The sequence below is a fragment of the Athene noctua genome, chromosome 13, assembly GCF_965140245.1.
Source record: "Athene noctua chromosome 13, bAthNoc1.hap1.1, whole genome shotgun sequence".
Lineage (NCBI taxonomy): Eukaryota > Metazoa > Chordata > Aves > Strigiformes > Strigidae > Athene > Athene noctua.
The window spans coordinates 22,348,870-22,361,653 of NC_134049.1; the positions used below are offsets into that span (position 1 = coordinate 22,348,870).

Sequence of the window (12,784 nt, forward strand, 5' to 3'; positions counted from 1 at the left end):
AAGGACAGAAAACATGTATTAATGTGTTGCATGTTTCTCAAAATACACTGAAGTTTTTTCCTCCTACAGGTTCCTTCCCTACCTCCACCTAACATTTATTACGTATTATTCCTCTTTACAATATGATATAGAATTTCTTTAAATACTAGTACCTTTCAACCATTAATTTCACTCATGAAAACCAAAATTAAACAGGTGACACAGTCCAACTGTTTCAAAGTATAACTGCATAAGTAGCAATCATTGTAACTCCTATTTGCACTGAGCAGACTTAAATTTAAGTCATGGTGCACACAATCCAATGAGTACCTTCATGAGGCTTCAGATTTCTTTGCCAAGCCAACTGTAAATACAGTCATAAAACAAGAAATGAAAACTAATAAGCACAATCAAAGCATCCTACAAATTTTGTTATGCCTTCCTGCAATTCACTGCGCACTGGCAAACATTAATCTATTACTAATTTAATCTAAATTAGAGCAATTTATTTAAAGCACATGCCAACTTCAAACATGAATAGTCTACTGAACGCAGAATATGAGAACAGTTTAGCTCCCAATCTCATGAAGTTAAAATTCAAGAACTTTTGAGATCTAGTGTGGTTTAGTTTAATCAGTTTGACTTCTCAATAAGACTATATATAAGCACGGCCATAAAGAGGGAATAACTAAAGGCCATTTTTTAAACGGGAACTGAATCAAGAAATGAAGCTAACTGAATTAAAACAGCTTTCTGGCAATTTTGAACATACATGAAGCCATGAGAAACACAAATGCTGACTTTCACTGAGTAATAATAGCTAAGTAATGTAAATTAAAATCAAAATTAAATCAAAAAAAGAAGTCTTTCAGCATTACAGAGAACATACTGTTATGTTTACAGAAAATTAGCAATGAAGTGTACACAACCAGTAACAAAATATTCTGAGAGTTTGGCTTTGGTTTTACAAAACACTGTTTGAAGTCAGTTTGTGATTTCAGATTCTGTTTATGTTCCTAAAACACAACTTTGAAAATGAGACTTACAAGCTGTTCATCTATCATTCATATGAAGCCATTTTGATATTACAAGACAGTGATTGAGGCAGCAAGTTTGGAAAAGCTTTTGCCTACATATGACACAAGTGCTGTCATTATTTAAAAACTTCGTTATCATTATGCCATCACTATTGAGGCTGTATTTGTTAGATTTGTTGCTTTTAAAGTTTTTCACAGAATTGTAGTATCTACAGCATCCTAGAACTCTTTTATTTTAAAAGATGAGTATTTATGCAAGCATATCTTTTTATACATGTGAATATGTGTGTGCACTCAGAAGAGCAGAAAGCTTATGTGCATGTAGTGGTGAATGAGGAAATGACTTGGATTTTTTAATACAGTAACTGCTCCAAATAGCCAAACTATTTTAAATGGCATGTATCGTATAGAAGATATTTGGTTCAAACATCACAGTTCCATAACCTTCAGTATTATTCTAAATTTGAGAAACAGTTTAGACAAACTGTGACAAACACTGCATGAATAGCATGTTTTAATAAGGCAACTGGTTGCTTACATTAAACAAAGCCATAAGTCTGTGAGTTAAAAACCCACACGGATATATGTTGATATATGATAGACAAAAGTGGGGACATTTCTCACAGGGAGAGGAAATTCCGCTGCTAGTCTTGCCTCTGAAGATACTCATCATAGTGGATTTTCCATCCTCCCACTTTTGAATCTTCTCCCCATATGAGACCAGACGGGATCTCTCACATCTCACCAGGTTTCCAACCCCAGCAGATTCGGGTGCCCTTTGCACAGACCTGCTGTCAGGTTCATTACTATTTCCTGCTCCCTTGAGATTCACAATTCATTTCTTTTGAGTACTTTTTCTTCTTTACAGAAAATTTGAATTCTTGGCTGCAAGGGTTTGTAGCCTTACTATTCAATTTTAATCTACAAATGATTTTTTCTCTGGTGGACACGAACACTTCTGAAAGCCACTCATGTAAAACACAGGGACCTCTTTTGATTTTTCTTGCATTAAGATACATAAAATTGTGTAAGACAGAAGAAACATGAAGACACTTTTGTTTGAGTGAAGAAATGTAAAAGTCTGCAGGAGGAATAGCCAACAGAGTCCTCCTCTTTTATTCAATGAACATTCTTTCATCTTGCTCTGACATTTCAACCACAATACCCTGCATATTTTTCAAGTACTTCTGTAGTCTCCAAGAACTCCACAGAATTTCATGGACTAAGAAAATATTTACTGTACTTCCTTGACAACAACACAAAATGCTCTTGATTCACAGTATGTGACTGCATACAAAATACTCTAAAAGATTACCTTTGTGAGATGTGAGAGAGCCTGACAAGTTACATTTGATATCTGAAATCATCCAAAATAGGTCCTGAAGTAACATGCAAGTTGTCTGCCTCAGGGCTTGAACCAGATAAGGGTAGAAGTTAAATTTATGCAAATTTTTTACATATGGAAGATATCCCAAAGTGCAACAGTTTTTCAAATCAGAGCACAAGCCTGTTAGTGCCAACTTTTTTATTTCTTTCGTCAGAAGCCAGAATTTGTCAAAAGGAACTTGTATTTGCCTCCTACAACACAATAACGGAACTTCAGATATGGAAAACATGGAGTATTTCATGTATCTTGATTTAAATAAGGCTTTTGATATTGCCTTGCATGACATTTCCAAAAGCAAACACTTATCTTCTAGATAAGGCTATATTACAAAAGTGGGTTCATAACTGGCTGGAAAACCACATGCAGAGTAGTTCTCAGTGCTTCAGCGTCAGAAACAAAGGTGATATTGAAGTGAGGTATACAGGAAGAGATGCTGTGTTCCATATGATTCAATATATTTTTTAACAATCCAGACGATGGAGCAGGGAAAAGGCTCATAAGGTTTAATCAAATGCAAAGTCAGGAGGGCTGCAAGCGCAACAAAGGGTGCATTCAGAATTTCAAAGTGTGTTGTCAAAGTGGAGAAACAGCCTGAAAGGCCAAGGTTCGACAGACTGTAAGTTAAGCAAAAAGGGTCCAAGGTCTGAGTAACAAGAAGTTGGAAATCCAAATATAGCTGGGAATGTTTTTGTTTGGCATCAGTCTAGGGGAGCTGAAATAGCTTCTAAGAGTGGAATAGGATCCACTGAAATCTCCAGGTCTGTGTCAGCCTGAAGTAACCTCAAACAATAGAATACCACTTGCAGTATAGAAATGCTGGATTTTCAGCACAATCCTAGCTGAAATGTGCTGTCTCCAGAAAAATCTGATCAGACTTCTGATGTTCTCCACCCTGCTGCAGGTCAGAGAAGCCCCTACTCTACTCTACCAGGAGTCCTGTCCACCCCATTTCACTGCTATAAGATATGAGATAGCTCATGGCCAAACTCTGGCAGAGAAGTACCAACATAAAATGAAATTATTCATGCAGCAATAGTCCTGGACATAATTCAATTACACAAAGAAATCACCAATTTAGGTCAATAAACGATGTCTTTAAAACTCTCTCGGAATTAGGCTTCACATAATGCAATTCAGCAGAGGAATTAATATCATACAGTGCAACTGAAGTGGTGTTATACTTTAATCAAATTTGGTTTGTAATGTCAAACTGTCACCAATACCAGACATTTATGTTTCTCCCAAGGAGACCAGCAGGGAAATACATGCCATAAAATTGTCGTAAAGACTGCACACAGAGATAAATGGGGTCCACTCACATCTCTCGGACAGACAGTCTTTCTGAATTATACAATACTACTAGTTAGTAGGGATCTCAGGTCATCTATAGAACCCTCTTTGAGCAGAGCCACCTTTGACCAGGCTGCTCAGGGCCTTGTCTAGGTGTGTCTTGAGTATCTCCAAAAACAGAGCTTTCACAACCTCCTTGGGCAACCTGTTCTGACTGCAACTAACCTCGCTGTGAAACTGTTTTCTCTTATCTGATCAGAAATTCCCTTTTTGCAGTCTTTTCCTGTTATCTCCATCTGCTCTATGACCTCTATCAGCTGGTTGAGCAATAACATGTTGTTAGGCTTCCATTCTTCAGGGTTAACCAAATTCATTTCTCTTGGAGTCACAGTATATCTGATATACTGATACCACGTGCTCCAGCTCCCTAATTATCTTGGTAGGTCTCCACTGGGGCTCCATTATGTCAGTGGCTGTCTTGTGTTGGGAAGCTTAAAACTGTCCTAATGTGGTCTCACCAGCAACCAAGTAGGGGGAAACAATCATATCCCTTGACCTCCTGCCTATCCCACCTTTTCTGCAAAGCTGCTTGCTCAGCTGGTGCCCAGCCTCCAGGGCATGGAGTCACTCTGGCTCTGACACAGGACTCCACATTTGTCAGTGTTGAAATCTAGAGGTTCCCACCAGCCCCCTTTCTCCAGCCTGTCGAGTCCCTCTCTCTACCAGCGTATCTGCTGCTCCTCCCATTCCAATATAACCTCCAAACCCTCTACGGATGCTCTCTGTCCTGTCATCCAGGTCACTGGTGAAGATACGAAACCCTCTCTGTCCCAGTGTCAAGCCCTGGGTAACGCCACTCATTACCTGGGCTACAGGTTAGTCTTCACCCCACTGACCATGATGCTGGGAGCCTGCCGGGCCAGCCAGCTCCCCACACACCGCACCACACATCTGTCCAGTCTGTATTTCCCCAGTTAAACTTCGGGGATACTACTGGAGATGGTGTCAAAAGCCTTGCTGAAGACAAAGTAAACAGTATTCACTTCTCTCCTCTTGACCATGGGGCCAACCATTTAATCTTAGAAGGCTACTGGTATAGCTGGGCACAATCTGTCCTTGGTAAATCCATGCTTGATTTTCCCAGTCATCACCATCTCTCTCTCATGTACCTATAGCATGGATTTCAGAGGGATTTGCTCCATAACCGTCCCAGAAATGGTTCCAGCTCCAGCTGAGCTTTGATCCTAATTTCATCCCTGCACATCCAGGCTATATCCATCACTTTTCAGCCTTTGCTTCCAAATTCTATGTACTTTCTTTCTGAGTTGGAGTCAAGTTAGGAGCTCCTTTATCCCTACTGGTCTCTTGGACACGCATGCTCAAATTCCTGCACTCTGGAATAGATCATTCTTGTGCTTTGAGAAGACTGTCCTTCAGGATCAGTTTGCCTCTTGGCCATCAGCACAATCTCCCATAGGAACCTGTCAAAAATATCCCTGAACAAGTCAAAATCTCCTGTCTTGAAGTTCAAGGCTGTCATTCTGCTATTTGTTTTGCTCAGTTCTCTTAGAAGCCTAGATTCAAGCATCTCATGACCACTGCTGCCAAGGCTGCTCTGACCTTTATATATCTGATCAGTCCTTTTTTATTCCTGCATAGCAGGTCCAACATACCACCTCCACTAGTCACCCAGTCAGACACAGATAACCCATGTCAAGAAATTCTCTTCAGCCTACTCCAGAAATTTCCTATATTACCTGCCACACCACCAAGCTGTCACTCCAACACACACCAGATGATTAAAAACCCCACATAAATACCAGGACCTGCCCAGTTGTGTAAAGAAGGTTTCATCTACTTCTTCCCCTTGATTAGTTGGAGACATACATAACCATGTTATCCTTCCATCCTCTGATCCTTAGGCATAAGTTCTCAGACAGCTCATCACCCCCTCCAAGAAAAACACATGCATTCAAAGTCAGCCCTCTGCATGCAGCATGACCTTCTTCCTTGCCCCCCTGCTCCATTCTCCCAAAAGAGCCTGCATCCACCATCCCTTGCAGCTATCCTAAGACACCTCTGTAAACAAAATGCCTCACAGCTCTCCAATTAAATGCAGACTTCTAATTCCTCCTCCTTGTTTCCCATGCTGGTAATATTAACTCACATGCAAGATATCCTTGCTTGGATATAAACTATTTTTCATGAAAATGTAATTTTAAAGAAATGGATAGTTCTACTACAAAAAATCTTGACGTGGTGTACTGCTGGATACCAGCATCTTACACAATTCATTCACTTGAAGATCTCACTCCTATACAGCTCACAAATATGGCACAGAATGGCAAACATTAACTTTTGCAGCATAAAAGTACAAGAATCATGCAGTATACTATACTACACTTTGGAATTTTGAAGGTGATACAGTGCATCTCAAATAATGTTTTGAAATTGTTCTCTAAATAACATGACATATTTGTTTACAGTCTATGGTTTTTCTTTATACAGCATTCAAGAATCACTCCTCTTTTTTTTGGTGCCTGAGTACTTGTCAAATGCCTATCACACAGGGGTGACAGGGAACCATCTGCCTCCCTCCCCCAAAGGCACCTCCTTTTACTTATTACCACCTGTTCTTTTTTCAGTCCCCAAATGGCAATTCCGAGCAATGCCAGATAAACTGGAAAAGGCTGGGCCTTTTACAGGTCCTGCCTGAATTTTTCAGTCTTGTCACTAGCATTTAACCTCCACAAAGAAAACCCAAATGTATCCATTACTGAGGTCTTCACAGACCACACAAAATAATGATGTAAAAACAATGACAAGACAAAATAATGATGTAAAAACAATGACAAGAAATAGCTTTGCTACAATTGACCATACTAGTATATCTGATCTGTAATTGAGACGGTCAGAGGCTGACCCATCGAGAACTAACTGTAAATAAAAAAGATTGGTTTTGTGTAAAAAAAGGGGCGGAAAGATTTTGAGGTTGCTGAGAAAGTAATTTGCAAGGCACAACTAAGGTCCCTCCTTCTCACTGGGATATGCAGGAGTCCTCCGGGGTGGCATTTGCAGGATATAAGAGAAGATCACTGATCTTCTAACCAGTGAGGCACAGAGAGGAGCATCGAGACTGCCAAACGTTGGCAGAGGGCAAGGGCAGAGCAATGCTGTAATTGAGGTACTTCCCTTTCTTTAGGTAGTTCTTCAAGTCTCCCTAAAAGGCAAACCAGGCAGCAGAGCCACAACTCCAGTGGAATTCCCAAAGGTACTTAACCTCCAGCGGAAGGACACTACCTCAGAAATAGGGACACAATTTCAAATCTCAAAGTATTTGGAAAGCAGATGGGATGCTTTTCAACTCTGTTGCAGAATTCTACACCTGAAGATAAGTACGAGGGATACTGGTAGAAGAGTATTTAACTCAGACCATTTACTGGAACTCCACTCCCTCTGCTCTCCCTTTCAACCTTATCAATTATGAACAGGTGTCCTAAAAATCTCTTCTCTCAATGCCACAATTATTTTATAAATTCCAGAAAAAGTAAAAGTTGTGGACTCTGTACAGCCAATCCATTTCCAAGTACAGTCTTTTCTAAGTTATTAACAGAGAATTACACAATTTGAAATAGTTACTTCAGTAAGACTTCAAATTACCCTAACTTTTTTAGCCAGTCAATTCTTTAATATTTTTCACAAATAACTTCTGTATATACAGCAAGCTTTTCAGAATTCACCCCAAATACAAAGACGACCAAGCCAAAAGAATTAAGCTTATTCTAGCAGACAAGAGGTTACAAACACACGGGTCTGTGTGGCTATGTGCAACTTATGCTCATGCATAACATACACTCACACACATTCACACACCAAAACTGTCACTGTGCAGAAGACAAGGTGAATCACCAAACTACTGCTTCCTGTGAAGTCAGAAATCTACATTCAAATACAGAAAACCTTTTGTTGTAGCAGATAGTCACACTCTACACTCTATGCCTGTTGTATTTAAAAATCATTCTACCTTCTAAGACAGAAGAAAATACAGATGTGGTATTTTACTTTTAGATCACCCAGAAACCCTTACAGTACACCTCAATAAAGCTATGGATAAAGTAGCAATGTTCTAGGCAGCAAACCCCAACACAGTGGAAGATTTCCATATGAAGGGTTTAGATTGAAACAAGCTAATGTACAGAAGAGACAACTAAGTTCTGATCTAATATGCAAAGTACCAACAGTTTTATTGGTTTAATTCTACTTAACCTTTTTCAGCACATCTCCCTCAAAGTCTGAGTAACTCTGCCTTTTCCAGCTACTCAAACTCGCCTCTGATGTCAGCCAACTACTTCCTTCCTTGTTGTCAATTATATCACAATCAATGCTGTAGTCCATTTACAGATGCCCACAGAATAGTCTTGATCCATTTCTTCCACACTGGTCCATAAAGAATGCGTGCAACCTCTCTGAGAAACTCCATCAGGCTCCTACTTTCTAATTTAAATTTAATTTATTAAAGATCAATTTGATATGAAAAGCAAAAGGGCTAATGGGAAATAGTTTGTAAATAGCCAGATGTCTGCCAATTCCATTTAGGAAAGAGAAAACATAACAGCAATGAAAGGAACACACTGCTAAATGGGAAGAACTTTGATGAACATTTAATCAGCATTTCTTCACTGAAATTACTTTTCAAATTGGCAAATGAGGTATTTCTCATCATCAGGTATATATATATATATATATATATATATATATATAAAAGGTCTCTGAATTATTGACCAAAGTGCTCAGAATAGTTTTTGCTCAAATTAGTGTTTTAATTTTCATACCAAGGTAGCAGTCATGAAAGAATGATACCTTCACCCCCTTTCCCTGAATATTGTTTCCCTCTTTGCTGTTCATATATTGTGAGAAGGTATTAAAATATCAAACATCTGTATTTTCTTCGACTGTGTATACCAGTTTTCATGTATCACAACTAAGAAATAGTATATTCATTCCTAATTGCTCTACCTGTTATGCCACTACTCAACAACAACAAAATGTACTTTCAGTGATGTACCATGTGGTTATCTCTACTGCTGGAAAACAACAACTAAAACGCATCTGCGTTACACGGGGAGTGCATTGTTAAAAACACTGTAGGCCATGTAACAGAATGATAGGACTTTGGGAGTGTATCTTTACACCCGAAATGAGACTCCATCAACACTGCATCCATAATCCTTTGGCAGCATGCAAAAGAAAAAGGACAGCATTATAAGGCAAAGTCCTTTAGTATAACAGGACAGGTTGCCAGAATAGAACAGGAAAATGAAACCACTGGCCAAACAACAGGAGAGGGAAAGGAAGAAGAGTGAGACCACAGGAACTAAAATAATAACAGTAATAGTAATTTATAAACCACTACTGGGAACTAGGTGAAAGTACAAACTTGGGCAGGGCTTCAAAACCCAAGTACATTAATTATTCAGTATTTTTCAAATGTGGAAAATATGGAATAATGCTTCCGCTTGAAAGATTTGGAAACTACTCAGGTGATTCATGCATATAGCAGAAATAAAATTACTTCTAATAGTTTTTCTGGCAACCTGATGACAGTAAGCCATTGCTGGATCCAGATGCCTACCACTACTTGGAGGTTGAAATCCCCTGGCTCTATAGCATTAAAGCTGCTGAATCCAGTAGAGGGCACCTTTCATTCCCCAAATAATTGCAGAAAGTTCATGCAGCTCTTCAGCCAGCAATGAAACATACCCATATCCAAACGAGAATTCAGAAGTTAAGCACAAAACTACTCTTGTACAAAACAATCAGAAAAACAAATGGAAAATCTCTCTATGGCATGCTCATAACAGTTTTCTCTCTGTATGTTGAACACCAAAACCATGTCTAGCAGATTCACATCTGTTAAAATTGCAAGTGTGAAGTTACATCATGCCTCTGACCATACGTAAGACTGTTTCTCCTAAATCCTCTCTATCCAAATAAAACAGAAATTAGAATTCTGATCAATACCCCAAAAAGACAGTCAACACAAAAGCCACCAAAAGTACAGAGTTAATATTTTCTGGTCTGACTTATCTGTCCCCTAATCCCTCTTACTATTGGTTTTCTTCCTTGTGCTCTTAGAAATTATTTTTGAGAACTGTGTGACCTGAAAAAGCAAAATAAACTGATGTCTTAGCAATGACATTTATACTACCCTTTTTTTCTGGAAGATAGCAGGTCTTTAATCGTAACAGCAATTATTCTCTTTTAACATCCAAAATATGCAGTGCAGGACATTGCAAGAAAGTGAGCACTGTTAGTAATTCCACTGACTAGAGCACAATAACAAATATTTATCTTAAACTGCAGCTGTAACAAAAAAAAAATGTTGCAACTGCAGTTTGCAGAAATGACAAATCTTACTACTTTTTAAACTAATAGAAAAAAAGCTTCTGACACTGAAATGACTTTGGTGTAAAATACTTCATTTGCGGTGTGCTCCATAATTGCTTATTTTTCACTTTTGTGATTTCAGTGATTGCTTTCATTTCAGCTATCCTGTTATTTTTTTAAAATCTCACAGCATGCAACATCATTTCAGATTTCTGGCTGTGGTTTATTATTGCACTAAATATTTTCTACATAATTTCCAAAATACAAGGTGAATCCTATCGAACTCCATAACTTCTCCTAAGTAACTTTAAGTGTACAGAAGACAACACTGAACCACTCATATGATTTTAAAAAAACACCCAACGCTAGCTGAGTTATAGATAATAACACATCATCTGGAAATGGTCCCTTGAAATTGTTCCTCCCCATCTTCTGGCACTCTACTGTCATGGTTTATCTTACCAAGGTCAAGTATTATCAGCTGGGCTCCAGCCTGTGCATTTCCAACATCATTTTCTGCAATGCACTGATAGAATCCTTCATCTGATTTCACCAGACCCAGAACTTGCAGATTATGTTCTTTCTGAAGAGTCAAGGAAAAATGCAACACTTAAAAATGGGTTGCAATTGCAAAAACAACGGTATTATTATGGCACATTACGCTGACAGGAGAAACTTCTGAACAGTAACATAGAAAAATGTATTCGGAGTTCCCGTCAGATTTCATCTCTCTTGCACTGAATCCTCAAATTATACAGTATCAAAAAGCAGCAGAAGCTCTTACTAATGGCTATCATTTTCTAGCATCACATATCAGTGGCAAGTCATAACATCTCCACAGCCATTTTTACGATATTTTAAGCACTGAGTATAACTGTGTAGCTCACTGTTACAATCCTACAACCTCAGGTATACCCAATTATACAACCATTAAATTCTCAACCATGTCTCAATAATGACTTTCACTACATCTAAAATTTCTCACTAGAAGTACCAGTGTGACAAAACTCATGATCCACAACTCAGTTATATTTATATTTAAACTCCTGTTTGAAATTGTAATTTTCATTGATCACAGACAGCTGCAGAAAACACAGTCAGTGAGGGTTCATGGTGAGCCTGCACTTCAACAGGTTCAGCAAATAAAGTGCGTTTTGTCATTGTGAATGTGTTTGTATCTCATGGAAAATCTAAGCTACAAAGAAATCAATTCATACAATATAAGTAACATGCCTTAGTGGTTCAGTAGAACAACTGAATTACAGAGCATTAAAAGTTTCAAGCAATCATTTCTCTTCCAGGCCCTGAACATCCATAGTACAAAACCAGGAAGCTGGTCCTATAAAAGAACTTAGCTTCCATGCTATGTGTTAGAGGACCAACAGCTTAAAAATCTGCAAAATGGACAATATACTTACAACAATTTTGAAATAGTCACTTGGGATCACCATGTCGCCATTCTTGACCCATTTCACAGTTGGAGTGGGTTTTCCAGTCACCTCACACTCAAACACGATGTCCATAGATTCATGAGCATAAATATTTGCAGGCCGCTTCAGAAATTCAGGAGGAACTTCAAATAAAATGGAAAAAAGACAAAAGATGGTGTTAGCATCCACAAAAACATACTAATTGTGCTTGAACTCAAAACTACAGTAAGATTCAACACATAAAAAGATGGCTTCAGGGACTCCAGCACAAACAGTAGCAATATTGGCAGAAATTTTCAGATCAGGGTTTGACAGAAGCTGATGCAAGCTCTGTGTTATTTCAAAATTACATCTGGGCCAGTTAAACAGCCAGCCATTTTAATTTGAAATGACCTCTTGAGAATACATGAAAGAATGAATCGAAGCAAGATATAAAAAGTGTAAAGTTAAAAAGTATTTTAAAATCAAGACACACATAGGCCATTTGGAAAGAAATATTTCTGTGGTTGAAGAACACGCTGCAGTCTCTTATCTGCCGTAGGCATGTTGCTGCATGCTAAAGAGACCACAGCAGGCAGTGGTTTTCAGACATTATTCACACTCTTCCTTTACCAACTCAGAGTTCATCTGAGCACATCATTCAGTGCTTAATTGTTCAACAGTTTTATGTCCCTTTCACAAATAAAAGAATCTTATGGGATTGGCTGCCCAGCAAGACAATGAAAGGCTATACAAAAGCCTTCACCCTCTCCTGCAGCAAAGTTTATTCTTTTATAAAATGGAAAGATACTAAATTAGACTTTAAATTTAAAAGTCAGGCTATGATGAAAATGGCTGTCTAGAACTTTTTCAATAATCTACACTTTGATGTCCAGATAAGTCCATCTGAGGCTCCATAAAGCACAGAACAGTGGTAAGTGCAGTCAGTTAATGTTATACAAGAACATATAATGATTAGCAATAATTTGTTTATTCACAAAAATCTCTGCAGTTTATACAACATAAATTTTTCAGAGTTCCTTGTATTCGATACTTGAAGTCAGCAGGTAACCAAAAGCTAAAATTATACAAAAAAGACTTTTAAAAACGAATGGACACAAAAATAAGAGGAAAGTTTCCTAGGGTACCATTGTCTTGTTTCTGTGAAGGAACTCAGTATATCAAGTAGGCAGTGCTGTACTCATCCAAAGATTTTCTCTTCTGGTTTGTGTAATCCCAAGAAATCCTATGTACAGGTCTACACACACACCTCTGCATCATACTGATAATGTATG

General features: G+C 38.3%; 1 protein-coding gene across 9 annotated transcripts in view; it reads right to left on the reverse strand.

Annotated features, from left to right (window-relative positions):
- The window catches only part of NEO1 (neogenin 1), a 209,984-nt gene that overhangs the window by 66,670 nt on the left and 130,530 nt on the right, over window positions 1-12,784 (reverse strand). For all 9 annotated transcript variants that reach the window (XM_074917699.1, XM_074917702.1, XM_074917697.1 and 6 more), the window contains exons 6-7: window positions 11,499-11,653; window positions 10,543-10,663 (exon numbers count right to left, since the gene is read on the reverse strand). In XM_074917699.1, the coding sequence (XP_074773800.1) occupies window positions 10,543-10,663; window positions 11,499-11,653 (276 nt within the window). The remainder of the gene's footprint in view (window positions 1-10,542; window positions 10,664-11,498; window positions 11,654-12,784) is intronic.